The 27,836-nt window shown below is 45.3% G+C and overlaps 1 protein-coding gene across 2 annotated transcripts; it reads left to right on the top strand.

The window, feature by feature from the left end:
* Positions 1 to 160: 160 nt before the first annotated feature.
* On the top strand, positions 161 to 27,690 carry THSD1 (thrombospondin type 1 domain containing 1). Of its 2 annotated transcripts, XM_030477392.1 has the most exons (5): positions 161 to 346; positions 6,432 to 6,571; positions 11,846 to 12,811; positions 21,149 to 21,307; positions 25,217 to 27,690. In XM_030477392.1, the coding sequence occupies exons 2-5, from the start codon at positions 6,514 to 6,516 to the stop codon at positions 26,590 to 26,592; spliced, it is 2,559 nt and encodes an 852-aa protein (XP_030333252.1). In that variant the 5' UTR covers positions 161 to 346; positions 6,432 to 6,513; the 3' UTR covers positions 26,593 to 27,690. The 2 variants fall into 2 exon arrangements, with proteins under 2 accessions (XP_030333252.1, XP_030333253.1); XM_030477393.1 differs by lacking the exon at positions 11,846 to 12,811.
* Positions 27,691 to 27,836: the final 146 nt, after the last annotated feature.

Genomic DNA, 27,836 nt, shown 5'->3' on the forward strand with positions numbered 1-27,836 from the left:
CCCCGGCGGCGGCCGGGCGAGGGCGGCCCCGGCGGGGCAAGGCTGGGCAGGGCAGGGCAGGGCTGGGCAGCGCCTCGCCGGGCCTCGCCGCCAGGGGCGCGGGCTCCCCTCGCACGGCGCCCGCCGCCGCCCCGCGCCCCGCTGACAGCCGCCCTGACAGCCGCGCCGCGCCGCGCCGCCATTTAACCCTGCCCGTGCCGCCGGAGGTGAGTGCGGCAGTGAGCACCCGCCCGCCCAGGGGCAGCCCCGGAGGCGTTTTCTCCACGGGGAGGATCCCGTTCAGCCCCGTCCCGCCGGCGGCGCCGGTGCGGCGGCCGCTCCGCCCGCGCAGGGCAGCGGCGTGGAGGTGAGCGCGGGGCGGGCGGAGGGGAACCGAGTGCCCGCGGCCCGGCCGCAGCTTCCCCGGGCGGCGGGGCGGGGATCCCGGGCCTGGCTGAGGCGCCGTCCGGCCGCGGGTGGCGAGGGGCTGGAGCCGCGGGGCAACCGCGGGCTCGGGGGCGGGTGGCGGCGCGGAGCGCAGGCGGCGCGGGCAGGGGCAGCCCGCGGGTTGCTGTGAGGGGTGCCGGCACGAGCGCGGCGGGCTGGCCGCGAGGCTCGGTACCGGGGTGCTTACAGATAGCGTGTGAGTTCAGGTCCTGGCCGTGTGTCTGTCCTCCGCCGAGGCTGTCCCCGTGAGGCAGGGACCGCCCGTCCCGCCCGGCAGCCCGGGTGCTGTGGCGCTCCGAAGTGCAGGTAGCGCTGGCAGCCAGAGTAGTTGTAGTGGGTTTGTCGCTCCAAGTCTGTGGTAAGTAGCATTAATTTTAGAGTTTTTCCAGTATGTTTAGTGATTTCTACTTTATACCAGTCGCTAGACGAGATGAAACCATGTGGGTATACGACAAAATCAGTGTAAAGCATAGAAGACAGCTTCCCGGTTCTCTTTTTAGTCCTGATACTTTGTGATATTTCAGACCTGCTTCTCAAACGTATTTCTAATTATTTCAGCTGTGCAATGTATATTTCCCATCCTGTGGTCCTTAAGATAACCCCACTAACAGGGGAATTCCAGAAACAGTGAATAACATACGTATTTAAAAAAATACCTACAGGGGAAAGGAAAGAATGGATGACTACATTCCAAACCTTATGCCATAAGGGAATGATCTAATATATTTAATTCTTTGCATTCATTATTTATTATTGCTTGGACACCTTCCCAAATCTCCTGTGCTTAATAAACTTATTTTCACTGTACATTTTCCAAAGTAAATCTCGCCCATATATTCAGTCTACTGTAGTCCTTAGGTTTCAAGGACAGATGTTGCTGGCCAGCTAGCTCTGGAATTGCTGATTTGATATCAAAAGGAGCTGAGAAATCCCAGGATTTTGTGAGGCGTGACCCCAAATGTTGATGAAAATGGGTTTTACTGGGCGATTATTGGGTTTTCTCTTGCACAGAGAGGATCTGGTGCTGTCAGTTTCAGCCTAGTGAATTTAGATGTGTAATTTTAATAAAGCCATTATCTGATAACAGTGTAAAATTGTCTGATGTGTAAATAAGAATGAAAGATGCCTTTGAGGATGTCAGCTCTAAGCCCCCTGCTGTGGCAGGCATCGTATATAGACTTTTCTTGCTAAACTCGGTATCTTCCTGGAAGTGGCATATTTTTGGCCCTGACCACTCTGAGTGGTCAGCAGTGATTAGATTTTGATAAAATGTGATGCACACCTGAGGTGCTCCCTCTTTAATGGGGAAGGGGGAGGATTATGGGAAGCTCTGAAATTCCCAGCAGGTGGTAACACTTCAATAGCTGCCTAATCCCATTGCAATAAGCGAATGCTGGTTGAAAATAATTAATCTCTTTCCTGCCACACAGATAAATTATCTTAAATTTGCGGAAGTGTTGCAGATGTACATTTCTTCTTGCTGTTTGTGCTGCTTGGCATCCCTCAAGTGAAATGTAGGGAGGGTTTAGGGACTTTCAGGCTTTTCCATCTCTAGACTGTTTTACTGTCAGCCTCATGCATAATCAGAATTCTGCAAATTTTGGGTTGCAAATGTGACTGTAAAATGTTTACTAATGGACAGCTGTTAAGGAAACTGGTTTTCAGCTGGGATTTTTTTCCCTTTACATTCTGGCAACATTTTGCTTGCTTTAAATTCCAATAAATAACTTTATTTTTTTGACAGCATCACTCCAGACCACGGCTGGTTGCTGGGGTAGGTGCAGCTGCTCAGGGGGGAGGCAGGCTGGCTCCCAGCAGGTCAGTCCTCAACCTGATCCCTGCACTTACTCCTTCCCTGAGCCCTTCTCCTGCCTTGCTCTCAGGTGTACCACGAGTCATGGGGGGGGGGTGGTGGGGGTGTCCTGTGCTGTCCCCCTGGAGCTGTGAGGTCTGGGGGACAAGGAGGGAGCAAGGCTGTGCTTGAAGGAGAGTTGAGCAAGGACAGGCCTTTTCCTGATTCCTGAAGGAGAATGGAGCTAGGGCAGGGGAGGGCTTGGCTCTTGCCAGGGATTTGTAAAGAGGAGGAGGACTGAGGGTACCCGTGGCTTGGGCGAAATATGGGATCCGTCAGTGGCATTCCCTTGGGAATGAGGCTCCAGAGCACAGAGAATTTGAGTGCTGTGTGTTTGTGTTCTCATTAAACTCACTGCGTGGTCATGGAGTATCTGATTTATTCCTGATGGCCCTTTCTTAACTGCAGGGCTCATTTGCCTCTCATCCCCCTTACCAGGGGGGAGTAGCTGCTCAGTGCTGTACAGTTGCAGCTGATGAAGCTGGTAACTGGTTAGCACAGGTGAAACACTGGGAAGGGTGGCTGGTTTGTGCAATGTCATGTCTGCTCTGTGGCCTTGGATACCGCTGCAGAAAGTACCGGGAGTCATAAATCCAGTTGGCTTGTGCTTTATTGTTGGTTTGGCGGCTGGTTTGTTTTGTTTGTAAAACCAAAATACTTTGATTTTGATGACATAGGGAAATAGTGGCCTTATTTAAATAGATTAATATATGTGACTCTGGTAGTATCTATAACCTATTCTGTTACTTCTTTATTTGCAAAAAATACTGTAAATGAAATAGTCATGTTTGGTTCTTGCACGGTTCCTGACACTGTGGTGCCTGTAAAGCACTGTAAAGCCTCGCAGTTCATGGTGGATTTACTCGTACCAGGTAGTGAGGTGCTATTTCCAGTGGAGAGCTGCAACACAGGAAAACTAAGTGATGTGACCAAGATTGCACAGGAAAATCTGTTGCAGAGCAGGGACTTGGAAGTTTTCCTGTGTCATTTGCTTTACACACAAGCCTCTTGGTCTTCATTTCCAAGGAGCTTTATGGCTTATCCCCTCCTCATCTGTCATTTCTAATTCCTTTTGGAGAGGAAGCTTTCCACTTCCAATCAGCCCATTACACCGTCTCTTGGAAGAAGAAAGCATCTTTTTATGTTGCTGTGCTTCTGCTGCGTCTCACACAATAAAGCCTCAGTTCGTGCTTGTCCACGAGAGCAATAAATTAAAAAAGCCAATTATTCAAAGTCTGATAGCCTTCTCTGTTCAATCATTTTTCATCTTGCTGAGTTAATGAACTTGAGGTAGGAGATCTGAATAGAGTAGAAGCCATTTAAGATGTACTGTCTGCCTTGAAAAGCAAAATTTTATGTATGGAAAGTAGAAGAATAATAGAGCAGAGGGAGGAGGCAAAGATGTGGAGAGTTTTGAAGAAGATCTAAGAATAAGAAGAAATCTAGAAAGAAGTTGGCTTAGGGCAGACTGAGAGGAAAGGGGAGAAGTCTGAACCGAGCTTAGAAGTCAATGTAAGGCCAGTCCAAAACTGAGGCAAGGTGAAAGGAGGGAAAACTGAAGGAGGGAAGAGGAACAAACTTGCAGGGAAGGAGAGGTGAAGGGGTGTGTTTGAAAACACTATGCCAGAAACGGGGCAGCAGTTCTTGCATTCAAAACTGCTATTAGAATTGATCTAGCAAAGGTGCAAAAGCTCAGGGAGGCTTCGTGGAGGCACTTTAATCGGAGCTTTGTTCAAAGGCAGGGCTGTGTTGCAGCTACTGAAGTAGCTGTGTGCGAGGTGGGAGGCTCCCGCAGCAATGCAGCGACGGCAGAGGCTTGCAGAGGGTGAAGTAGCCCCGGGCTAGGCTTCCAGAGGTACCTGATCTCACTAATTGGAAGTTAGTTTTGGTACTGTTTCAAATACTCCAGTTCTAGCCTGGGTGTTGCCTGCAGTGCTCACCGGAGTCTTTTTCCCAAGCAAGCCAAGATAACACAGAGGGAAGGAGGTTTTGGTCTGACAAATGATCGGCATTACCAAAACACCCAAGGGCCCTGGCGCTGGGCTCTGTCTGCAGGCTTGGTTAGAAAGAGTCTCTGTCCTGAAAAGCCTGTACTATAAATACGGAGCGGGAGAGATGGGGTGGGAAAGAGGGGAGCAGATTAATGCTGCAGTCTGCTGACATGGTACGTCTGCGAGGGCAGGAATTGGAACAGGAGTCGGGTCTCCTGTGCCTCCCACCGGCGCCCTGTCTCGTGAACCATGCTGCTTTTCCCTTGGTTGGGCTGATGTGCAAATTAAGATGTAGGGCAACTATCTCAAGAGTACTCTCCCACACAGGCTTTTTTTCTTTCTTCCCGAGGATTTATTCTCCCATCGATAGCTTCTCTGCAGTGTGTCACTCATTAGACTGAGATTAGGATTATTTGAATTTCACCTATCAGTGTGTGACACTCTGAAAGAAGTGTTTGTAAAAGCCATTTGAAAAATACACAGCTGGGAAGGTTGAAATGGAAAGGACCCATTAAATCAGCCAGCACCGTCATGGTTGTGGCCCACAAAGCATTTTTCCCCTCTTTATTTCAGGGCAGTGTACAGCAACACTGCACAATTTACACTGTTTTCCTTGAGCAGTTATGCTAGAGGGCAAGGCATTTATCACAATTATTGTCTTTTTTAAATGAAACCTGCTTTTTCTTCCTTGGACCACTTTGATTCTTTGTTTTGACTGACTGGTGAATGATCAGTAACGACACAGGACAGGAGCGCTGTGCCCGCTGCCGGTACCCTGGGAGGCCGGCTGGTTTGCCACCACCCTCTGCTAGCAGCCCGCCCTGTCTTGAGGCATAAGATTTGTCTTCCTGTAATTTGTGGCATATCAAGTGAAACTGTGGGTGGTGGCGGTATCACTGCCCCTATCTAATGCTTTCTGGAGCCTTGTCAAGTTCCTGGACCGGATGGTGATTATTCCCTTCGGATACGTACAGCTATTATTGTAATGGGCTTCTACTGAGCAAAGCCATGCTGTTAGTCTTTTCTTAGAAATTATTCTCTCCAGCCACTTGGAACAGAGAACAGTTTAAAAAGCTTTCAAATAACACGTCTGCTGTCTCTGAGTTCTACAAGTCTAGCAATGTAATTGTTGAAATATCTCATTTGTGATTCCTAAAGATGTCTTTGCCATACCTGGTTCCTACGTTTTGCCTTTATGCTCTGCAGTTTTGTTCGCTCCTAATTCCTGCCTGCTCCAGTGCCAGATTCCTCTCATAAAATTAGGTTGTAAACTTAATGGAACAAGAACTTTCTTGCATGTTTGCGTGACGATGAGCGAAGTAGGACTGACTTGCTGGTGCTCCTGTGCAATACAAAAGAGCAATTCTTGTATTTTGAGAATGGTTCCCCTGAGGTAGATCTTCTCTTTTTAGATTCTCCCCTACTTCTGTTTCTGAAGCAAACTATCGGTTTTGCTGCTAGCATTGTGCTTTCAACCTGTTTTATGTGATTGTTACGAGACCCGTAAAAACTAGTTTAAAACATATGGACATAAAATCATGAAATTTGCCAAAAAGAAAGAACTCTATTTTTTTGGCTTCACTAAGGCTACAGAGAATATAAACTTAAAAAATGATGGAGGAAAAAGTGGTAGTTAGCACCTTCTCCATCCGATCAGTCTGAATGACATAGAAGGCACTTATAGATAACTAAATATATTGCTGAATAATAGGGCAGTTTGAGGACCAAAATGGTAGTTTTCTAAGTCTCTCTCATGCTTGAAAGCAGTTGACAGTGATATGAATTCTGTAGCAGCAGTAAATCTCCAATATCTATCTGTGTTGAAGTTAGAATTATATTTTGTATAAAATACTTGTTATTTTGCTATTGGGAGTCTTGATCTTAAAATAAAACATGCACATCAACAGTTACTGCAGTGCAAAGGTAAATTGTTGTGACGTGTCTTTGTTCTTCTGGCCCAGGAGCTGACATTTCAGGAGGGAAAATTTATTGTACAGTGAATTGTAGTTGTGCTTATTCAGATCCATTGATACAGTATTAGAAATTGCTAAGTAAATGGAAGATGTGTTGATTAATAGTCTGGGTTTTTTGCTTATTGGTGGGATGTCTTCCTTGTATTTTATGAAGCAAAGTCACTACAGCTGTAATTTTTAAACTTTCAGGTGTTGTTGGAAAAAAGTGCCTGCACTTCGGAGCTGAAGAAGGACATGAGGAGTAAAAGGACCTGGGATCTCACTGGTCAGAATGAAACAGATGTTGAAAGATTTTTCAAATCTATTGTTAGTAGTGCTCTGTGACTATGGTGAGTATTACAGCTACCGAGGGAAACCTGAGATGAGTATTCAGAAGGTGGGTTTGGATGGTACTCTTTCCAGGTATTGGCTGAAATCAGGTGCCACAGAAGCCACTGCTGATATGCACAGAATAGAGTCTAGATGTTATGAACTTCTGTAAACTGCCCCTTTAGATCAGAGTGGCAGGAACCTTTCCTGCTCTTGAGTTTGCTCAGAGAAATAAACAAGATAAATGAACAGATTTCCGTGGGCGCCGTTGCGGAACTGGCTGTGTTGGAAGCAGGAACTGGAACTCTGCTCTCTTGTAAGACTCATATTTCGTAATCTTTAATGAACATCATGGAAGACAGACGTCTTAGGTGTCCATACCAGGATGGGTGGAAGTGTGCCACGCAGCTACCTGTTTCTCTCCATTAACTATAAAATGAACCTGTGATGGTCTGCTGAGATGTAAGCATCTACAGTACAGGCAACCTCCTATGACTGAGTGAACCCCCATCTGATGGAACTAAGCTGCCATTTAGAGAACTTTGGAGAACAACAGAGGTTTCTTTCCTCTGATCATACAAGAAGTAAAGGGATGGTATTTGTACTCATTCAATTTTACTCATGTAAAATTAGGCAGCTAGTCAGAGGCAGTTTCATTTGAGTAGTCCACACACAAGTCAGCACATCTTGAATGCAGCTCTAACCCATCTGCAGTCTGAGATGTGTGGAATGAAAAAGCACCTCCTTCTCACCATCAACTGCCAAGGAGGGAGATTAGACATCTTAAGTTCAAGTGAGGTAACTGGAAGTTATCTACAAGCTGAGGGACGTTCTATGCATCGTGTCTTGTCTTTTTCAAGAATGCTCCAAGCAGGAAATAGATTTGCAAAGGGAATTAATTCCTTAGTGCACAGTGAATGAGAAATTTTGAAAATGGGACTCAATTCCTAAATAATAGATAAGTTTTTGAAAATTACATTGCTAATTTAAAAGAAGGCATTGTTCTGACAACTGTAGTACCTTGTCAAACCATGCTAAAGGATTAAGCCATGCACTGCTGAAATGTCTATAGCATTAAAAAAAAGGGAAAAGGATTGTTTAGTCCCCACTTATGGAATGAGCTGTGGTAGCAGGTAGTTCACACACCAAAAGGCTGAAGATGTCTTACAAAGGAGAGAAGTGAGCCAAAAGTATGTGCAGTTTGTTCTCCTTGTAATAAGTGAGAAAAATCTGATTATAGGTAATGACTCAATACTAAGTATGCTGCTTATGCCTCTGTGCTTGCTCCCTTTACTCTCTGGAACAAGGAATCACTAGAAGGTGTAAAGAAGCTAGAATTGCCATATTTTAGGTGAACTAAATTCCAGTAAAAGTGGAGGCATTTGCCTGTGGCTTTTAGTACCATTTCTTCTTTTAATACGACAGTTAACTAGCAAGGTTAGGAACGCTGCACTGAGTGGGGAACACAGTGAAGGTAGGTATTAAATTCACATGACCCGAAAAGTGAGGTGAATGACTGCAATATCCACTGGTGAGCCAGTCCTGTAGGCATTCACAACTATTTGACTCAGAGAAAAAGGCTATTATTCCTGAACTTTATAGAGCGTGGCGCAGTAGGTAATTACAAGATGCAGTTAAAGAGCTAAATCTCTGCTGCAAACTTTAGGTGCATCATCTTTTGCCTTATTTCCAGTTAAAGAGTAGTCCGTAGTTCAGAAAACTACTTCCAAACAGTTCTGCATATACACATGTGTACAGTTTTTAGATAACTATTTCACTCGTACACTTTTCTGTTTCAGACCAAGACTGTTTTGCAAATGATCCAGTATGCTCTGGAAAATTACTGTAATGCTCAAAAAGCCCTTAACATGCAACAAAGCAGTATTCTCGTTTCTTATCAGTTTTTCTGATGTGTTTGTTCTTAGCTCTGTGCTGCTAGTGGCTGACAAGCCAACAGCACAACCCAAGTTGGCTTAAACACTATTAAAAATAAATAAATATCATAATAGCATGCTCCAGTAATTCTTCTTGCTCTTCAGTGAGAACAAAGATTTTCCTTTTGATCTTTCTAAGCGTGAGTTCTTGTGAAGACTCCTCTGGCAGTTTGTTGGCACTACAGCCAGGCTCCATTCAATGGCAGACCATTGTAACGACAACCGAAAATATACAAATGCATTGAAAGCTACTCCTGACTGGCTGTCCAAACAACCGGGACCGAGTTTTGGCATATGGCACAGTCATGCACTCAGAGTAGGCTGGAGGGCAGCTGAAGGAGCTTGCTACATGGGCTGTCCAGGAGTGCCAAGTTCTTGTGTTATTAACCAAAGATGGGGAAAAAGATGCTGTGAACTGGGGTGCACCAGCCAGAGCTCTGCAGTGCTGCAACAGCATCCTCCTGTAAGGCTCACTTTCCTCACTTCCCAAGTGATCTGCACGAGGGTTGATGGGAGCTGGCCTCACTTCAGTCCTCCTGCACACATACACAGCGGTGTTACTTCTAATCTGAGCAATTCCAAATAAAAAAAACAGTGCAAGAGAGTCAAGACAGTTGTAAAAGAGAGAGTAAGGACAGTGGAGAAATAGGCACAAACACTGATACTTTTCATTACTATCCCTTGAATGTTTTTGCTGTAAACTTAAAGCTTGAAGTTGAAATTTTTCATGATGGGTTTTTGCCATGGTCTGTTTTCTTTTTCTCCCTGTAATGTTTTGGCTAAGTTGAATCCAAATGATTCCTTTGTAGAAAAATAGATCATTTTGCCCATGTTCAAAGAAACAAAACCCCAACAACTTGCAACCATTTCACTGGGAAACGCAGCTGTGGGAACTTCATGCTTGTTACAGTGCTCACAGTGGCCTGGGACATGCTTTCTTCTGTCCTTATGAAGATTTGCCCAGACTTGGTCCAGATGTAAGTCCTTGCAGATGAGTTAGTTATGAAGGTCTCTGAAGGACTGAGCATGCCCCAACTCCTGCTGCCTCCTCTTGCCAGTCCCATGCAGTACTGTGTGTGCTGCAGCCTAGGGCAGCAGTTTCCCCCATATTTGTAATATTGGGCTCTAGAGTTGCTTATCCTGTGCTATCTGCTGTCATGCCAGCAGTGAGCAAGAAAACTTGCTGGAATTAAGGAACAGCAGAAGGTAGAAGAGCTATGAGACAAGGAGACAGAGGCAGGAGTTTGGAGAACTGTGATAACGGTAGTGGAGTTAGGGTAGTACCCAAAAGATATTGACACTAGGTGATGGTAGGAGCAGGACTGGAAAATATGAGCAGGCACAGCTGACAGAACCAAAACATGAAGAGCAAGGCAGATGTGTTGCTGGGCAATTCATAGAGTGCCATTTTCCATAGGTACTTAGGGTCTGTTTCCTTCTCTCTGAGTGTCCGAGTTGAGATCAGGTTTGCTGGGGTGCCATGTGCTCGCCACAACTGGGACCAAGTGGGATGTTTGGATGCTTGGATGTTTGAAGGGCTGTTGTATTTGAAATCAGATCCTGGGTTTCGCAGGGCATTCGCAGTTAGTTGATACTTGACGGTTTTCACCTTTGTGCCTGTGCCTTGGTTCCTAACATACGAAACAAGAATAGTGACATCCTCTCATCTTTCAGGAATATTGGAAAGATAAATTCATTAATGTTTATAATGCACTAATATGCTATGATAAGTGCACCATAGAAGAGTCCATGGGGGAAATGAATAATTCTGTGTTATCAGGATGGGTTTTGGATGGTGAGCAGTCAATAATACATGGAACCACCCATGGAAGAATGAGAACAAAAGAGCCCTCTGGTAACGAGCACCATCCATGTGCCAAATGCAGCAGCATCTTGTGGAAAGACTGAGTTATAGTGCATATATGTAAGAGTATATGCATGATTTATATGTAAGGCTGTGCATGCCACCTTCATTTGGACTTCATGGATGTGGTTGGAGCTGGTTATTTTAAGGATGTGTTACAGCTGGTGGAGAGTAATGGGCTCTTTTAGTGCACACTGTTCCTCACCCTGATGTAAATGTCTGTAACTGGTCAGATGAATTTCTTCCTGAGAAATTTTCCCTGCTGTCAAGAAAGTGAATGCGAGGTGACTAACTCAAATTGAAGCTTAGAGTGGTAGGCGTCTAATATTATGTGAGATGAGTCCTGCTACTCCTGACTGCTGACTGCTTGCCTTGGCAGTTGCAGTGTTTTTCCAGCAAAGCTGTCTTTGAGGTAATCTTAAGACGTGTAACAGATTTAACAAGTCAAAGTATTGTTAGTTGATACTACTTATGAAAGGATTGCTTTAACTGAAGTTTTACACTTCCGTAGGATGTTCCATCCAAGATTCAGAAGCCTTTTCCCAGACAATTAATTAAATAAAGAAGTCACATAGTGCATTCTGTATAGGGAATGTATGCGTGCAGTTCCCATTTTTCAGATAAGCTTTCTGTGTCTGAAATCCCTAAGTTTTAAGCAACACAGGAAAGCTAGCTGAGCTGAGAAGGGAAGTGTGATCTTCCCAATCCGTTGCTTTAGATATCATCTCTCCCCACTAGTTATAGCACATCTCAGTATAATTTGGCAACTTGCACAAACACGGTCATGCAAGAAGTGCATGTAGAAAAAACTGCGCCATTTATAATGAAATGATGTCATTTGGACATGTTGCACCACATCTGAGACAAGAAAAGTGCTGCAGTCACGATCCCTGTTATTTTCAGCTCTCTCGCTCAAGTAACTCTGCGATGCAAATGAGCAAAATGAAAGATTCATAAGACAGAGCAAGAGAGGAGGCTTCAAAAAGCATCATGCAGACTTCTTTATTTAATTTGGGGGACATTTGTCATGTTTCTGTCTTAAGACACTACCATCCTTGTTTTGCTAAGTTATACTCAAAGTAAGTGGAACAACAGCAGGCCACTGTGAAAGTGGACTTTATGAATCAGTAAGTGAAAGAAGTCAAGAAGTCCGAGAGCCTATCCCGATAAGTGAAGTTTTCTGTGAATCTTCTGAGTTGTGGGTTTGGAGGTAGGGTTTTTTTAACCTTATTTTTAACCTTCTCAACCTTGAGCATGTCACTGCAGTGGACTCTGAGCTGCAACAAACCACATCCCTGGACAAAGGAGAGGTGGTGAGCTTTAATTGCTATAGCTAGGGCCTTTTTTTGTGTGTGTAAACTGATTCAGTTTAAAGTGCTTGAGAACCACTTCTAAAATATCCACTTTATAAATCTTTGTTTTCTTCCATAAAATAGATAAAACAATCAGTTGTCTCTTTGATTCTTAATACTGCTGTGAAACTGTTCTCCTTTCAGTTCTCGGTGAAGTGGAGTATCTCCTGTTGGAGCGTCCGGGTCATGTAGCCTTCAGCAATGACGCAGTGTCTGTGGAATATCAGTACTCTAGTGGTGGTAATGTGACAGCAGGGCATCTGTCCATCCTATTGCTGGATGCCAGCACCAACAAGATAATTGCAAGAAAACAGCTTCCAGCAAATCAGCCCCAGGGGAAGGTGGAGTTTGAGTGTTTCCATTTCAGGAGTGCTGGGGACTTCTTGTTCAGAATGGTTTCTCCCAGCGATAACAGCAGTGCTGCCCAGTGGAGCAGAAGCAGCATGTCCACCCTCCATGTGGAATGGCCTGTATTTCACATTGATTTGAACAAGAGTTCAGAGGTGCTTGGGAGCTCCCTTCAGGTTGGACTTTTTACAAACGAGCAGCTGTGTGCCGTGAATGAGACAGTGGTCTCACTGGATGTGATATTCACCAGCACCCTTTATGAATTCGGAAGAGTAAGCTCTGATGAGACTCTGGGCATTAGAACTAGCAAAGAAATCCCACTCTCTAGGTCCCAATGGGTAGAGTTTGATTGCCCAGCTGTTAGTCAAGAAATATACATCACTGTGTTACTGAAATCATTAGAAACACATTCCATCATTGCCTCCATAGGACCTATAGATCTTCTCCACAAATTTGGATACAGACTGGTTGTGGCACCAGAAGCAACGTGCAAAACTTTGGTTCAGGTCTTCGTAGTCTCTCCACCATGCGCTTCTATCAGTGGAAAAATTGTTGTCTATAAAGAGGCTCTCAAGCACTCTACTCAAAGAACAACCTGGCTGTATGAAAACACCCTTCACCCAGGAGACAACAGGACAGAATTTAACTGCACTTTGTTTGATGTGGGGAAGAACAAATACTGCTTTGACCTCTTTAATTTCTCAAACCGAAGCGTTTTCCCAACAAGAGTTAAGGAGTGCATGATGATCCAGAGGAATATGGGTTTGTACTGATGTTTGTCCTCTTTTAGTCAAAATCAGCACTCTTCCCAGCCAACATGGGTAATGATAAATAGGTTTGATTGTGGTGTCACCTATTGAATAGCTACTTTTTGGGTCTCCTAAACCAGACAAAATAGTTGTAAATGTCATATGCAGATGGGAACAAGATGGAGTAGACTGTTATGTAGATGCATACGCAGGGACGTTTGGTACCAAATGCCATGGAGGTAGCTTAAAACTGCACTAAGTTAACACTAACTACCAACCCAAACCATTTGGGGCATTCTGAATAGTGTATCTCATCCAGGTAAAACTGAAACTTGGCCCTCTCAGTGGGGTAAGAAGCTACTGCAGTGGATCAGGCCCACTAGAGACACTAGAGGAAGGATTAGTGTTACCTACATCAAAGTGTCTGAAAGCCAAGGGTGCAACATTGAGTAGTTGTCTAGCTTTTTAGTCAAGAGGGACAGGGTTATTCATGGGTGTAGAAGATACATGGGCTGAACCCTTACCTGTGTGTCTTTTTCTCTAGCCCATTTGCTGTAGAAGTTTAGAGTCCTGCCTGTTAGATACACAACTTTTGGTGAGATGAATCAGGATTTGGCCACAGTGAAAGACACTGTCGTGTCACTTGGACAGGTTCAAGCAGCCTTTCAGGACATGTCTCTGCAGACCAGCGTGCATTTTCTGTCCTATCAGGCCACCAGGCAGATCATGGGTCACATTCATATAGCTAAACTTTTCCTCCCAGGAAAGATTAGAATCATACAAACTGCCAGCTAGGCAATTTGTGGTTCACGTAGGACCATGACCGGGCGTAGTCTGGGAGAGGGCTGGTTAGCAGAAGCTAGAACCGTGTCCAGGAGTGTGAATGCGATCATATAATCACAAGACAGAGCTTGAGCCCATTCCTCAGCCCTGTTTAAGGAACCATTTATACATTTTCTACACCTCCTTACCCTGGTCTCCCTGAAAAGGAAGTGCAAAAAACCCCTGGTCATTGCATTTCATGGGCAGGTATCTGAGTGAGATCAGCAGGAGGCTGGGAGTGTAAGACATGCTCCATAGCTCACAGTCCAGACACAGCCTGTCTTAATTAGGTTCCTAGTATCATATGGTCTTACATAAATTCTAAAACTGTTAGCTGTTTAATTAACGCTCTGTACTAAAAATGACCTCTTTTCACCGCATGCCAAACCTTGTACGTAGTTCTTCATCTTAACTTCCCATCTGCATTCTCTGTTGGTGCTCTCTCTCTTCCTTTGGCATAAGAAAGTCTATCTAGAACTGAAAGCATATTGTTTTATTAATGGAGATAATTCTCAAGGAGAAAGGAAGAGAGAGTTCTAATTCTTTCTGTGTGCTTGGGTGGTATGTTACACTGATGTGATCTAGATAATTACCCCAGCAGATGAATACCTAGGATATGACATAGGTATGTTTCTGTGTCCAATATTTAACTGTTTTAATTGGTGAGATCCACCTTAAGCGATGACTCCCTGCAATCTGCTTTGTTTCCTTGGGTTCCTCAATAGCACCATCTTTACAACTACAGTCGAAAGAATCAGGCTATGTCTGTGAAGAACAGAGTTAAGTCAATAGCTGCCAAGTCAGAAGTGTCACATCTACAAAGCCGATGAAAGCAAAACCACGCTGTATAGCCGTAAATAAAATGTCAACCTGAAATTAATTAGACTGCAGCACATCTGACTTTGTGCCTGTATCTGTGAGACTTCAAAGCCCACAGGCAGCGTTTGAAAGGAACGTGGTGTTCTGGGGGGGGTGCATCAGCCTGAAGCCACAACTGGCAGAGCGAACCTGTGCTGCCTGTGGTGGCCATCTCCCTCCTGGCTGCTTTGGGCAGCCCTCTCCTGAGCCCTCACCCTGCTGCAGGGCACTGCGAGATGGTGTGCACAGACCCAGGCCCCTGCTTGCTGCATAAAACATGTGGGTGCTGCACGACAGGCGCTGCTCCTCAAGTCACTTATTTTCTGCTTTGGACTTCTTGAACTCACCCAGTTTAAGGCAAGGAGAGGTGATAAATCCTCTAGTCTAGGCTCCTATGCCACATGGGCCATCACTTTTCATTCAGTTGCCTTGGTTTTGAGCCCCACAGTTAGGCTTTGCATTTGACTGCCACTTATCCTCCAGAGTTATCCAGTCTTTTGTTGAAGGCACCACAAAACAGAGGCCTCTGCTAATTTCTCTCAATACTGTGCTCTGATTTTATTTTATTTTTTGAAAAAGAGAAACTCTGTGTTTCGTAACTAAAGCTCATTTAGCTTCAGTCTCTAGTGATTAGCTCTTACTCTGCTGCTCGCTGCTAGACGAGACAGCTGTTTCCCATCCACTGTCTTCACCCTGTGAAGGCGTTTGCACATCCAGATCATCTCAGTCCTTCCAGATTATCTCAGTGTTCTTTTTAATAAAGATTGAATCTTTAATTGGAAGACATTTTCTGCAGGACTTGATGATTTTTCTGGCTCTGTGGCTCCATTTCCATTATTTTAAACACTTCTTTTTATTTGACAGCAGGGATACCAGCTTTGGGTGCTGTGTTCAGAACTCCTCCTCACTGATTCTGCTTGAGCAGTACCACTCTCCTTACCCGTACCTCTGCTTTCATTCCACCAATTGCATTAGCTGATTTTGCTCTAACTTTGACCCTGTAAACTCCTGTTGAGCTGTTTTTGCGTATGACCTTTTAGTATGTAGTCTGCCATCCTGCAGGTACAATTTGTATTCCTTCTTCCTCCATTTTGTAATTTGCTTATATATGATCTACTTTGCTTGGGTTACCCTAACGTACAAGTACCCTACATTACTCCATATAACTGCACTATCTACTTACGTCGTCACAGGAGTGGCATATATTCTCAGTAATGGTTTTATCTTTGTTTTTGTGTCAACTCGGCAAGCATTGTACAGCACTGAGCCTTATATTAATCCCTTTGGAACCTATCCGGATGCATTTCCACTCAGTGATGGTTTTCTGTTGAGAATTGCATATCACATCTGTCATTCAGCCAGTTCTTACTTCATTAGCGTATGTTTTATTATTATGAAGCAGAGACATTGTCTTGTGAAAGATCAAAGTGCCTAAAACATTATCTTCACCCAAACCACAGAGGATGAGAAAAAAGATTATTTTGCCACACCCATTATCCATAGATCAGGCATCATTTATATTCCTGGCCCTTTGTCAAGCCTGCTCTTTACTCCTCATCCCGGTCAGGTTTAGTGCATCCTGTGGAACAGGAATCTGACTTGCGTCTGGAGTAGGAAGAATGCTCCCAGTGGCCCTGAGTGGACCAGGGCAGCAGCTTCAGAATGAGTGTTGCAAAAATGTTTGTGCTATGTAAGACTATGAATAGATCTATTAAAGGTGGGCTGTGAGCCAGCACTTGTGCAGCTTTCTGTAGGCTCCCAATGGGAGAACCTGTGAAAAAATGACAGTGAGATGTGAGTCACTTCATCTCAGTGGGGTGTAACTGTTTCACACAGGTGACTTAGGGAGGGTCATGCAGTTAATTTTTTCCCGGTGTTTGACTGGCTTATTTGAATGTCTGAGGTAGGAAACTCATCTTACCCAGCAACAGATGCATTGCAGGCTCATTCCTTTCAACGCTTCATCTTGTGCTTTGCTCATGTGGATTTTAAGTGTCCCCAGCAGTGAAACTTCTGCACTCATTAGAAGGATGTTCCATGTCCTAGTCTGTATCCCACTTGAAGCATACCAGATGAGACTGATAAAATTAATCAGTAATGCCACAGCATAGAAACAGGCATATTTTCTTCGTATTTCTGGTGTTAATTAACTTCATTTTACAGTTCTTTGTTATACTCCAGAGACTGTTTTCAACTTTGGTGTGAAGTCTTTTGCACTTGCCAATAGCAGAGATGAATTTTGTTCATCTGACTTTTGATGACTGTCAAAAAAAACCCCTAGTGGAAGCTCAGCAGGGCATAAGAAGTGCAGTTGTTGTCTGCAGAGGAAAAGAGGAAGGTAGGGGAAGACCTGCTGAAGGGAAGAGTGGTCAATAAGGGAGAAGAGGAGTAAGTGGAGTATCTAGAGGTCAGGCAGGGACACACAACTTCGATCAAATACTTGCTCCCTGAATAAGACTGTATGAATCAGACCTGCCTATCCATAGGAAAATCTGGGAAACAGCTCTGTTGCCTGAATCTGCACCTGGCTAGCGTTTATTTAGGAACAGGCAGATGCAGGGGACCTGGGCATGGCAGGTGGTTTGTACCCCACCTCCTGTGTCACAGAATGCTGCTTCTCCACACCCCCAACATTTTAAGAATAAATTGGGTCTTATGGACCTGGGATAGCTCTTGGCTTCTGAAAAGAAATTTTTAGGCTGTGCCTCCACTTCTTAAAGACACCTGTTTGTCGGGAAAAGACTGCAGTTTGCCCAGGCAGAGTCTAGGTTTTCTTCCTTTAAAGGGATACTCGTCGTTTAGTTGTCCAAATTAGTAACCTGTAGGAGCATGCCACCATTTCAGCGCACCCAGGCTTCATTTCCATGGAAATAGAGAAACACGGAATGGGTGAGAAGGGTGTTTTCCCAGGTCTTATCCAAACACCAGTACAATGTGTGTATGCCCATTCTCAGGACCTAAAGCTCATCTCAGCTTCCACAAATACTCTGCAATCCCCCAGACTAGTGTAGCTGTGCACATGAGCCTGTAAATCATCAGTGGGTTTGGCCCATATTACTGGTCTTGTTGAAGGGCTTAGAACTATCATGTGTGTCAGGCTGGAAGGATGATGCTGAGCATCCCTCGCTGACTGCACCGTTGGATAGCACTGCATGCTCAAAGTCTTATGAACACACAAATTTGCAGGGAGATAGTTATGCAGAGCAGCAATTAACACAGTTAATTGCATTTATCTTTCAAGTTGGCACATCTGCCAGCTATCAGCTATGTCAAACTAACTCATCAGTTCGAGGTCTTCATGTCGATAATTGATTCCTCAATTCTATGTGGAAAAATTCACACTTCTTAGAGCTGGTTTGCAGTGCACACCTTCTGGTTTCCCCCCGGCGCTTTGGATCTGTTTGTCTTAAATGGAGGTTAATAATTTCATTTCCTTGGGGGAGAATAAACTATGCTTCATTTTCTTTTACATTCTGGTAATTGCAGGAGGTTGCAGGGCAAGTCACAGGAGTTTAAATCTCCAGTCTTTCATGGGAGCTGGAGCATTTCCTGCTCTCTGCTGGTTAAGGCCCGTACTCTCAGCCCCAAAGCTATGGATGCCAAGTGTTTATACTAAGGATCTCCTGTGCTCTCAGCTGAAGGCAAAGTCAGTGAAAAGTGCCCCGGAGCAATGGGCACATCATAGGTTTGACGTCAAGGTTATAAAATTACTCATCCTGAATGTTCTTGTACATTGAAGCCCACAGGCATCAATGCAGAGGCTGCTGAGCACCCTCCACTATCACCAGTATTAGCACTGGAGGCAACTAGAACCTTTCTGGGTCTGGCTTTATATCTGACTGTAATTAACAGAAGTTTAAACGAGCAGGGAATATGGAGAGAGAGAAATTATGACAGGGACTCACCAAGCTGCTCACATAAAGTAGTCTATGAGAAGGTAGGTGCTTCTCCAGCTAGCCTTCCTCCCTCCCTCTCCCAGTGATAAGGGACACTGCTGGAGTCTTTCATGATACTGGTATGAAGAAAAGTGTCGTGAGATCCCCCAATACTGTGTTACCATGAAGTCTTTTGCAGGAAGGATCAGTGAGCCCTTGACTTACTAATGGTTGTGGTATTTTTTTCTTGTTGCTCTACTAATATCTGTGCTTACTAGCTGATGTGATTTTGCAACTGTCCAGGGTTTGTATCTTTGAGGGACTCGTTACGCCAAAAAACTTCCTCAGTTCCCCCCTCCTTGGCACCCTCTAAGTCCCTTTCCTCCTGACATCACACACCATCCAGTCTTCATAGAATCATAGAATGGTTATGGTTAGAAAGGACCTTAAGATCATCTAGTTCCAACCCCCCTGCCATGGGCAGGGATGCCTCACACTAGACCAGGTTGCTCAAAGCCCCGTCCAGCCTGGCCTTGAACACTGCCAGGGATGGGGCAGCCACAACTTCCCCGTAGCAGCCTGTTCCAGTGCCTCACCACCCTCACAGTGAAAAATTTCTTCCTTATATCTAACCTAATTCTCCCCTGTTTAAGTTTGAGAGTCTTAAACAGACTCTCAAGTTTGGGAAAGTTAAACAGAGTCGTGCTCCATTTTACACTTTCCTGGGAACTGGGGTGGTTGCAAACTGGAGGAGAGGAGTGAGAACTCACCCTGCCTTTGGGCTCCTCTCCCCTGCTTGTAACAGCTCTCCAGCTCCAGAGACAGAAGGGTGAAGGTAGAGAGATGTTCAAATAACATAAAGTGAAAGACAGCCTGAGGTCACAGATATCGCAATATTGCGGCAGAGTCAGTGGCAAATAGCTGGGACGGCCGCTGGGTGTTGTATGGGCTTAAAACTGCAGCACCACCAGGGTGTCTCACCATGCCCATCTCTACTGTGCATTAGGCAAGGCGGATGCACTGGAACATGTATGCACACAGATGTGCGTGAGTATGTGCCCACACACGCTTTGCAGCCTTGGCTGACAGCACGAGGGTAAGCTCAAAACCTCGGGGCCCCATCCTGCAGTGCAGGTGAGTACCTGCACGCGGGGAGCAGCCCCGCTGGTTCTGTTACGCTGCTGGTGTTGACGTTACTCGGACTGGCGTGTTCACAAAAATCTGTAGGACAGGGCCCAAAGCAGGTAACATTTCATGTTTGTTAAAACAGCTGTATTTATTTTTGTTAGGAACTTTTAATAACACACTATGAACAATTCAGCAACCAATATAACAAGGGTCTAAAAGGGTGCCGGGGAGGCCCTCTTCGTTAGGGACTGTAGTGATAGGGCTAATGGGCTCAAACTTAAACAGGGGAAGTTTAAGTTAGATATAAGGAAGAAGCTCTTTACTGGGAGGGTGGTGAGGCACTGGAACAGGTTGCCCAAGGAAGTTGTGAAGGCTCCATCCCTGGCAGTGTTCAAGGCCAGGTTGGACAGAGCCTTGGGTGATATGGTTTAGTGTGAGGTGTCCCTGCCCATGGCAGGGGGGTTGGAACTAGATGATCTTAAGGTCCTTTCCAACCCAAACCATTCTATGATTCTGTTCTGGTTCTTTGAAATCATAAAGCCATTTCCAACACTGTCTAGTCCTTTGATATCATAACTTGGTCACTGATCAGGAGCTCAGGGGCATCCTAACAGCAAAGCAACTGTGTCATAAAATTAAAGATCATGACCAGCGTTGGCAGAAGCAACACTATAAATTATTTGAAAGAGCAAACTTTAGCAAACCTAATCTAGGTTTTTAAATTATTATCTATTTAGCTGATTCTCCACTTTGTCTGTGAGTGATGAAATGGAATTAAAAGGTCTATTGTTTTTCTTTCTGTTACAACATAGGAGGATCCCCAGGGTTTTTGTCCTTTGAGATTGTACCTGGACTTGCGCGTTAGTTTGGAGTTTAAAGCTGTGGTCCTGCTTCAGTGTCACAACTGTCAGATACGAGCAGGAGCAGTCCCTTTCTCTCTCTGGGTTCTTGCTGCTGTAAAGTTTGAGTGTTGAACACTGGATAAGGATGTTGTCTAAGGAAAAGAGGGATTTCATTACACATTAAAAGATGATAATGTTTGAGGTAGTATTAGAACTTGCCTCCACTTAAAATAAATAAATGAACCGGCAAAATTTCATCTCAAGTTAATTGCCAAACCATAAGCAATAAAGCAGCAGAGACCTGGAAGCTGTCAAGTGAATGATTCAGTAACACGTCTGTGTGCTGAGAAGATAATAGAGAAAAACCAATATTGCCATTTCATTAGGCCTTGTGGGCTTATCCTCCTTTCACAATCACATAAATCAGGAGTAACTACACTTAAGTCAATGAAGTTACCCTGCTGTAAAAGCACTATTTGTCAGGCGGGAATAGGATGAATATATAAATTACTAACCCATTCCAAAGATTTGTGGATTAATTTCCATTTGCTGTGGTTCCAGGCAGCACCTGCCTGCCAGTTAACTGACCTCTGTGTTGCTGGCTGGCACTGGAGTGGACAAAGGAAAACAAAAAGTGGGAGTTTGCCCAGACTGTGATGGGAACAGGAACAGGTCCCTGGATGCTGCTTGCTCTTTTAGTGTTGCTGTTTGCATTGTTTGGTTGTTTACTGCTGTTTCTCTTAAATGAGAGAAGACAAATGGCTGTGTCTTTAAAGGTAAGGGGGCAGATGCATTCCTCATTGCTGTGAGCTTGTGTATTTGCAGAAACGTGGAGCCCATGGCAGCCCTGGAGCCCCTGCAGTGTCACCTGTGGGGACGGCATCCGGGAGCGCTTCCGAGAGTGCCTCACCTCCTCATCAGCCAAACCAGGCTGTGCTGGATCACCCAGGGAGACTTCCTTGTGTTCCCTGGAGGAGTGTTTGTGTAAGTATCTCTGCTGTCCTCTTCCCTGTGGTTGCATGTCTGCCCTAGCAAAAGGAAAGGGCCTGTTATTAGAAGGGCTTTGTAAAATGGAATGATTCTGGAGGGGTGTCACATTCCCGTGGTTGATGGAGTAGGGCAGGAGTCTACATGCGTTTGTGGGGCAGCTGGAGATAGGGTTCCAAGGCATAAGAAGATTTTGGTATTCTGTGGGTGCCATGGGAAGGGGTTTAAAATCTCCAGCATGGCCAGGGAGTGAAGAAAGACTGAAGGAGAGATCTTGGGGCTAGCAGACTGTAGAATCATAGAATGGTTTGGGTTGGAAGGGACCTTAAAGATCATCTAGTTCCAACCCCCAGGGAACCAGGGATGGGGAATAGAAGGTGCCCAGGGACTGTGCAGGCTCCCAGTCTCTCAGGCTGTAATTTAACAGATATTTTATACTATTACAAAGTGAGTAATGCCTTACCCCTTGCTTTGGCTGCTTCCATGCACTTCCTTGTGCTGGCAAAAGTGTAGTGTGGAGAACTGGAATGGAGCCAGCCAAAAATTGGGCAGTCTGGGGATGTGGGTAAGCTGTTGCCATGCTTGTGCCACTGAAAAGGGAAGGACAGCAGAGGGGGAGAATGTGTAGCTGGAGCAGGAAGGGGGCAGGACTACTTTTTTAATGGAGGTGTTGGCTTGAACCAGCTTCAAGGTGTTGAATGAAGGCCTCAGAAGTGTACAGGCAGGCCTGGAATGTGTTGTGAAGCGCTGTAAGAAATGGTTTGTATTGAACAAAAGGTTGGGTGAAGGGAAAATATTAAAAATTATATTCCATCAAGCCAGGTATTGCGTTCTGTCAGTGTTTGTGCAGCACGTAGGGTATTGTAACAGCTTCTTGTTAAAGTGTCTGATGTTTTTAATGACTGGAAAATGCTGGCCATGTGGGTTTGCTTATTTTGTAAATCCACGAGTGTAAGCAGAGAGGAACCACTCAGATGTTTAGGACCCCAGCTTAAAACTAATGCCCTGCTCTAGGCCTGGTTGTCTTCTCTATGCCAAATTCTGTCTGGCTGTCGTCAGCAGTAATGCCACCAGTGAAACACAGTGGGGTAGTTGGTGTTTTTGTAAAGCTGATGCTGAGCTGTGCTGTTCCATGCTTGTGTTACCTGTGTGAGGGTTGTGTCTGTAAGTACAGTGCTTGGCTTGGCTCCTCTCTGGCTCGCTTCACCCCACTCCTCTGGAGCTCAGAGAGCAGTTCTGGTGCACAGAGTTCCCTGAGGGGGGTCCATCCATGTGGAGCATGTCCTGAACACATGGTTTGTGTACGCACCTTGGCCTCTCTGGTGCTCCTCAGAAGTGTCACTCTTTCCATGCAGATCTACAACTGCATAAAGCATATGATGGTTTTCAGAGAGGTCAGCCATCCTATGCATACCCAGTGCACATGCCTGTGGCACTCCTCTGGTGGGAGTTGTACTATCTGACATCACTCAGAAGGTCTGGAAAAGCCTCAAATTCCTTAATAAAGAAGGTTATATATATATTTTATATATAGGAAACACGGATGCACAGGAGGCCTGCATCTGCACCCGTTGCCGTGGGATCATCTGGAGGAATTGCCTCGCTTCTCTCTTGCACGTGGTTTTTAATCCTCCTGTTCCCACATCAGGCAGCTTTCTTTACAGAATCACCTGCAAGATTTCATCTCGTTGAATCTTAGGTTGCTCAAGAAGTGACTTAACACTGTGATCTTATAGCGTTCATCTGCCGCCTGATCTCCAGCTGGGAGTGTCACCCCTCCCACCCCCCAGCTGTCTGCACCTTTTGGAGCAGGCAAGCCTCTTTTTCAGCATAACTTCTGTTTGCAGTCATTAGTCCAGCAGATGGAGCAAATAGCTGAATAAATGAAACTAGCACACAGTCCAGCGGCAGAGGCGCATGAGGTGGAGAGAGAGCAAACCTAAGGGTCTAAGTCCTGTTTTGAACCTCACTGTTTGCTGGCTGTTAGCTTTGTATTCCAAACAATACAGCACAGTGTCTTGAAACTCTTTAAAACAGAGTCTTTAAAAAATAAGTGTAAGCAAACAGGACTGGGAAGAGGATGAGCAATGAGTGAATTGCTCTGCTGCAGTGGTACTGAACAGAGCAAATGCTGGTCCTGCCTTCTTCACTGAAGTCAGTGTGCTCACTCCCTGCTCAGGCCCCCAGAACAGCAGCGCTCTGTGCTCTGGCACAGTGACATTGGGCTGGATGAAAGTTTTAGAGATCCTCCAATAAAGATCCAGCAGGCATTGGTCTTTGAGATTGGTCTCTTTGAGATGATGCTGAGCTCTCAAGAGTGACATGAAGATCAAAGTGGATCCAATAGCAGGATTTTTCCAAGGGCTTGGGGCTGTCAGGTAGACCTGAGGCAAAGAAATGAATCTCCTGCCCAACCAAGCACCCTGCACATCTGTTATCATAGCAGCCTGAGATGTTCTGGCCTGTGTTCATCAGTGTATTTGTGCATCATGAACACCCTCCTAATACCAGCTTTCTGTTGAATGAGTGTCCTTCTGAATTATGGGAAGAACATGGTATCAGCTCCCTGTTATTCTGCAGATGCATTTCCTATGCCTGGACAGTCACAGTGGTGCAGGCACCTGCCAAGTTTTACAACAGACTTTCTATCACTCTGGTGTAAGGGTTTGGGTTCTGGATAAAACTAGAGACTGGGGCAGGATTGTTAACTGGTTCAGTTGGAGCTCACAGCTTCATAGCCAGCTCTTGTCAACTACAGCTGAGCAGCCTTATCCTCCAACAGCATTTTCGTGGCCTTACAGTGCTGAGGTTTGGCCATAAGAAGTTGAGGAGTGCTAACACATACTGAAAGTAGCTGCTGGACGAATTCATCCGCTTTAAACCGTGCTCAGGGCTACCCCTAAAATGCTAGAGACTTCATCCAAAAAAAGAATTATTAATCTCTCCTTGGTTCAGCTGTCTGTAATGTGGGGCAATGGGCAGGTGAAAGGTTTAAATAGGGCTGTTGAAAGATCTGTGATGTTCATATTACGGGTTAGAATCATAGAATATCTCAAGTTGGAAGGAACCCATAGGCATCATCGAGTCCAACTCCCTGCTGCATTCTGGACTACCTGAAACTAAACCATATGACTAAGAGCATCGTCTAGATGCTCCTTAAACTTTTAAAAGGTTTAGTGCTGTGACTGCTTCCCTGGGGAGACTGTTCCAGAGACTGACCACCCTCTCTATAAAGAAAGGTCTGCAGAGTGTTCTTCCCTGTTTGAAGGCCCATCTGCAGTCTACGACAGAAGAGTGTCAGTACTAGAATGCCAGGGGCACCAGAGCAACCGCCGCCTCCGCTGGAGCTTACTGTGGCAGGGGAAGGTTCCAACCTCTGAGGCTGTGGCACGAGGAAGTGGTGGAAGAAACACCTTAGAAAAGTTATGCTGCCCCTGCTAGTGCTGCCTCTGTGCTCTTCAAACTCACTGCAATTCTCATACCCATTAAGCTCTCATAAAAATAATTTTAATGTGATACCCAAAGTACTAGCCTGGGTTGGGTTACTTCTACCCATTTTATGGCACTTTTCACCAGGGGATCTTAATGTGCTTCACAAAGGAGGGCAAATAGTGTTATCCCATTTTACACCTATTTAGGAGTGCCTTATGGAAATGGCAGAACAGGCAGAAGTAATGATTACATTTAAAAGATCTGTGGGAGCCTTGGTTTTAAATAAGTAGATGTGTTCCTGCCAGCTTGAAGTCATCAGTAATAAGTCATCTCCGATGGTCAAATTTTAATGGCAGACAACTTCCTGTACTGTGTTAACTGGTTATTTTTAATTTGTAGTAAGGTATCCATCCTAAAATACCAAAATGCTGATGACAGTGCAGCTCTGATAGACATGTGTGCTCTTTGTTACAGCTATGAAGCCTCCCACCCCACCTTCTGTCCAACCAGGAGAGGACCAGAAAGCGAATAACATAGTCACCGTCACAGGTATCTCCCTTTGCTTGTTCATCATCTTTGCCACAGTTCTCATCACCCTCTGGAGGAAGCTCTGCAGAGCTCAGAAGTGCAGCACCGCCGTGCGCCGAAACTCTGTCCATTCCCCTGGCTTCCGGAAGAACTCTGATGAGGAGAACATCTGCCAAGGCAACAAGCAGCGGGACAGCTTCACTGAAGGAGGGGATGCCCCTGTTAACATTCCTCTGACCTACAGGCGAAGCCTCCAATTTGCCCAAGAAGATGATGTCTCTGGAAGTGAGAACTTCCAGCCAAACGCCCAAAAAATAATCCCTCCGATCTTCAGCTACCGCCTGGCACAGCAGCAGCTGAAAGAGATGAAGAAGAAAGGCCTGACTGAGACCACCAAGGTGTACCATGTCTCTCAGAATCCCCTGACGGACACAGTTGTTGGTGCCACCACGATGCTTCCCCTGAGTGGAGAAAACCAAGAGGAAGCAGCAGCAAACAAATTTAGGATCAAATCTCCATTTCTGGACCAGCCAGCCAGTCAGCCCAAATTCCTGGGGGAAGGCTCTCACCCTAGGCTGGATTTTCCGTTCTCACAGGCCAATCCTGCAATGAGCCCTACCCAAACGTTGGTAAGAAGAGCTCATTTCAAGCACCAGGATAGCAGAGGGGACTTGCCTGAGAGGGGCTGCCACAGAAACCCGCAGTTCAGAAGAACAGCCAGTTTCCATGAAGCTAAAAAGGCCAGGCCTTTCAGAGAGAGGAGCATGTCCACCCTCACCCCCCGGCAGACTCCTCTCTACAACTCCAGGACCAGAACATGGGACCAGGGTTTGGAGGACAGGATGCGGCCAAAATCAAGGAACACTAATCCAACTGGTGAAAAGCTGGATCAGCCCCACAATGCTGTGCCAGGGTGTGAACCACAGGGCCATGGCACAAAGTGCCACCACAGGGCAGGGCCCCCGGTGAAGAAGCTGGACCTGGTCACTGACCGCCAGCCTGGAGGTCAGGAGAAGGCAGCTGATAAGCCTGAGCCCAGCCGGAGCAAGCGGGGCCCTTCACCTAACCCCAGAGGCACGTGGCGGAAGGAAACGGGCTCAGCTGGCAAAGATAATTCCCAGAGAGGCCCAAGTGTAAGCCCTGCCCAGTACCGAAGGGACAAGTGCCAGAGCTTCCCCTTGGACCCTGAGTTTGCCTTTTATGATAATACTACTTTTGGCTTAACGGAGGCAGAGCAGCAGATGATCGACCTCCCTGGGTATTTCGGCTCCAATGAAGAGGATGAAACAAGTACTTTAAGCATTGAGAAGCTGGTGATCTGAGGGACTCATTGCAGCCCTGCAGGAGGGGCATGAGCAGGAGTGGATCTGCAGGATCTGTCGGCTTCTGGTGGAAGGAGCAGCGGGAATTGTGTTACCTCCACACAGAGCAGGAGGGATTAATGCCCCAAGTCTGGCTTGTGGGAACGCATTCCTTTCTAATTACTGGAAAGTGCTTCTATATCATTATTTTTTGTATGTATGTGTGTACAATACACACAAAATACCCTGGGAAAGCACATGTTAGTGGAGGTGTGACACAGAAATGGCCAATACATTTTATTGCATAAAGCAGTTGTGTTTTGTGCATCATACGTGATGGAGACCACTGATCTGGCCTTTCTCACCTTGTGGACTGTGTACTAGTAGATAATAATGCCCTAAAGCATCCATTGTCCAGTATCCTCAACCATCTGTCCTAATTAGTGAATCCTTGCCTATTTAGAAAACACAGACCTCAATTTGTGAGCAGTTTTCATCATTTTTATGGTAGTCATTATTGAAGTGTGTCGATTTGTTGCAATTGCTCAAATAAGTCATATGGTGGTGTTTGTTTTAGCTGCTTGCATGAAAGTGCAAACAATTGATGCTGAATACTTGGAGTGAATTTAAAACTGAGGGGGCATTTTTCACCCTTCAAGGTTTGGTATTTTCCTTCTGTCAATATTTATACCACAAAACCAGTGATGTACAGGTATTTGCAGGAAATGAGTAGAAGAGGCATGCTACTGGGAGGGCAAGGAAAACAGACGAACAAATTTGAGTCCTCACAGAAATGTTACTTGCAGCGTCTAAGCACCTGTAAAAGACAGTGAGACAACTGTTGAATCACCCATCCTTTCCATGATCATCTTTGCCTTTATTAAACTTTTCAAAATGTAAATATATTGACAATAATACTGCTACCGCAAGCTCAGAATAAATTATGAACAAATCCAGTAAACAACAAATTCATTTCATGAATACCTGTTTTGCAAACAAAAAGAAAACCTGGCTTGACAACATCTGGTGATTCCCATAGAATCCTATGGTGAAGTACAATAGTTACTTTGGGTGGGTTTTTTTTTTTGTCAGGCTTTAGAACCAGAGATCACAAATTGACAATTACACACTGCTGCAAGTATTCAGAGCTGGGTTGAAACCCCAGTTAACAACAGAGACAGAGCTCAGGCCAGCGAGAATGACTCAGAGCCTTTGCTTGCCATTTGTTGGGATAACCATCTCTTCAGGGAGTTTACAAAGACCAG

The sequence above is a fragment of the Strigops habroptila genome, chromosome 2 (assembly GCF_004027225.2).
Source record: "Strigops habroptila isolate Jane chromosome 2, bStrHab1.2.pri, whole genome shotgun sequence".
In the NCBI taxonomy this organism is placed as follows: Eukaryota; Metazoa; Chordata; class Aves; order Psittaciformes; family Psittacidae; genus Strigops; species Strigops habroptila.

What these genes read in the sequence shown, in the direction of transcription:
- THSD1 (XM_030477392.1), top strand. Translation starts at nt 6,514, where the DNA reads ATGAAACAGATGTTGAAAGATTTTTCAAATCTATTGTTAGTAGTGCTC. An exon ending in GATGATCCAGAGGAATATGG is followed by an intron (nt 12,812 to 21,148) that starts GTTTGTACTGAT and finishes GTGTATTTGCAG; the next exon opens with AAACGTGGAGCCCATGGCAG. An exon ending in TTCCCTGGAGGAGTGTTTGT is followed by an intron (nt 21,308 to 25,216) that starts GTAAGTATCTCT and finishes TCTTTGTTACAG; the next exon opens with CTATGAAGCCTCCCACCCCA.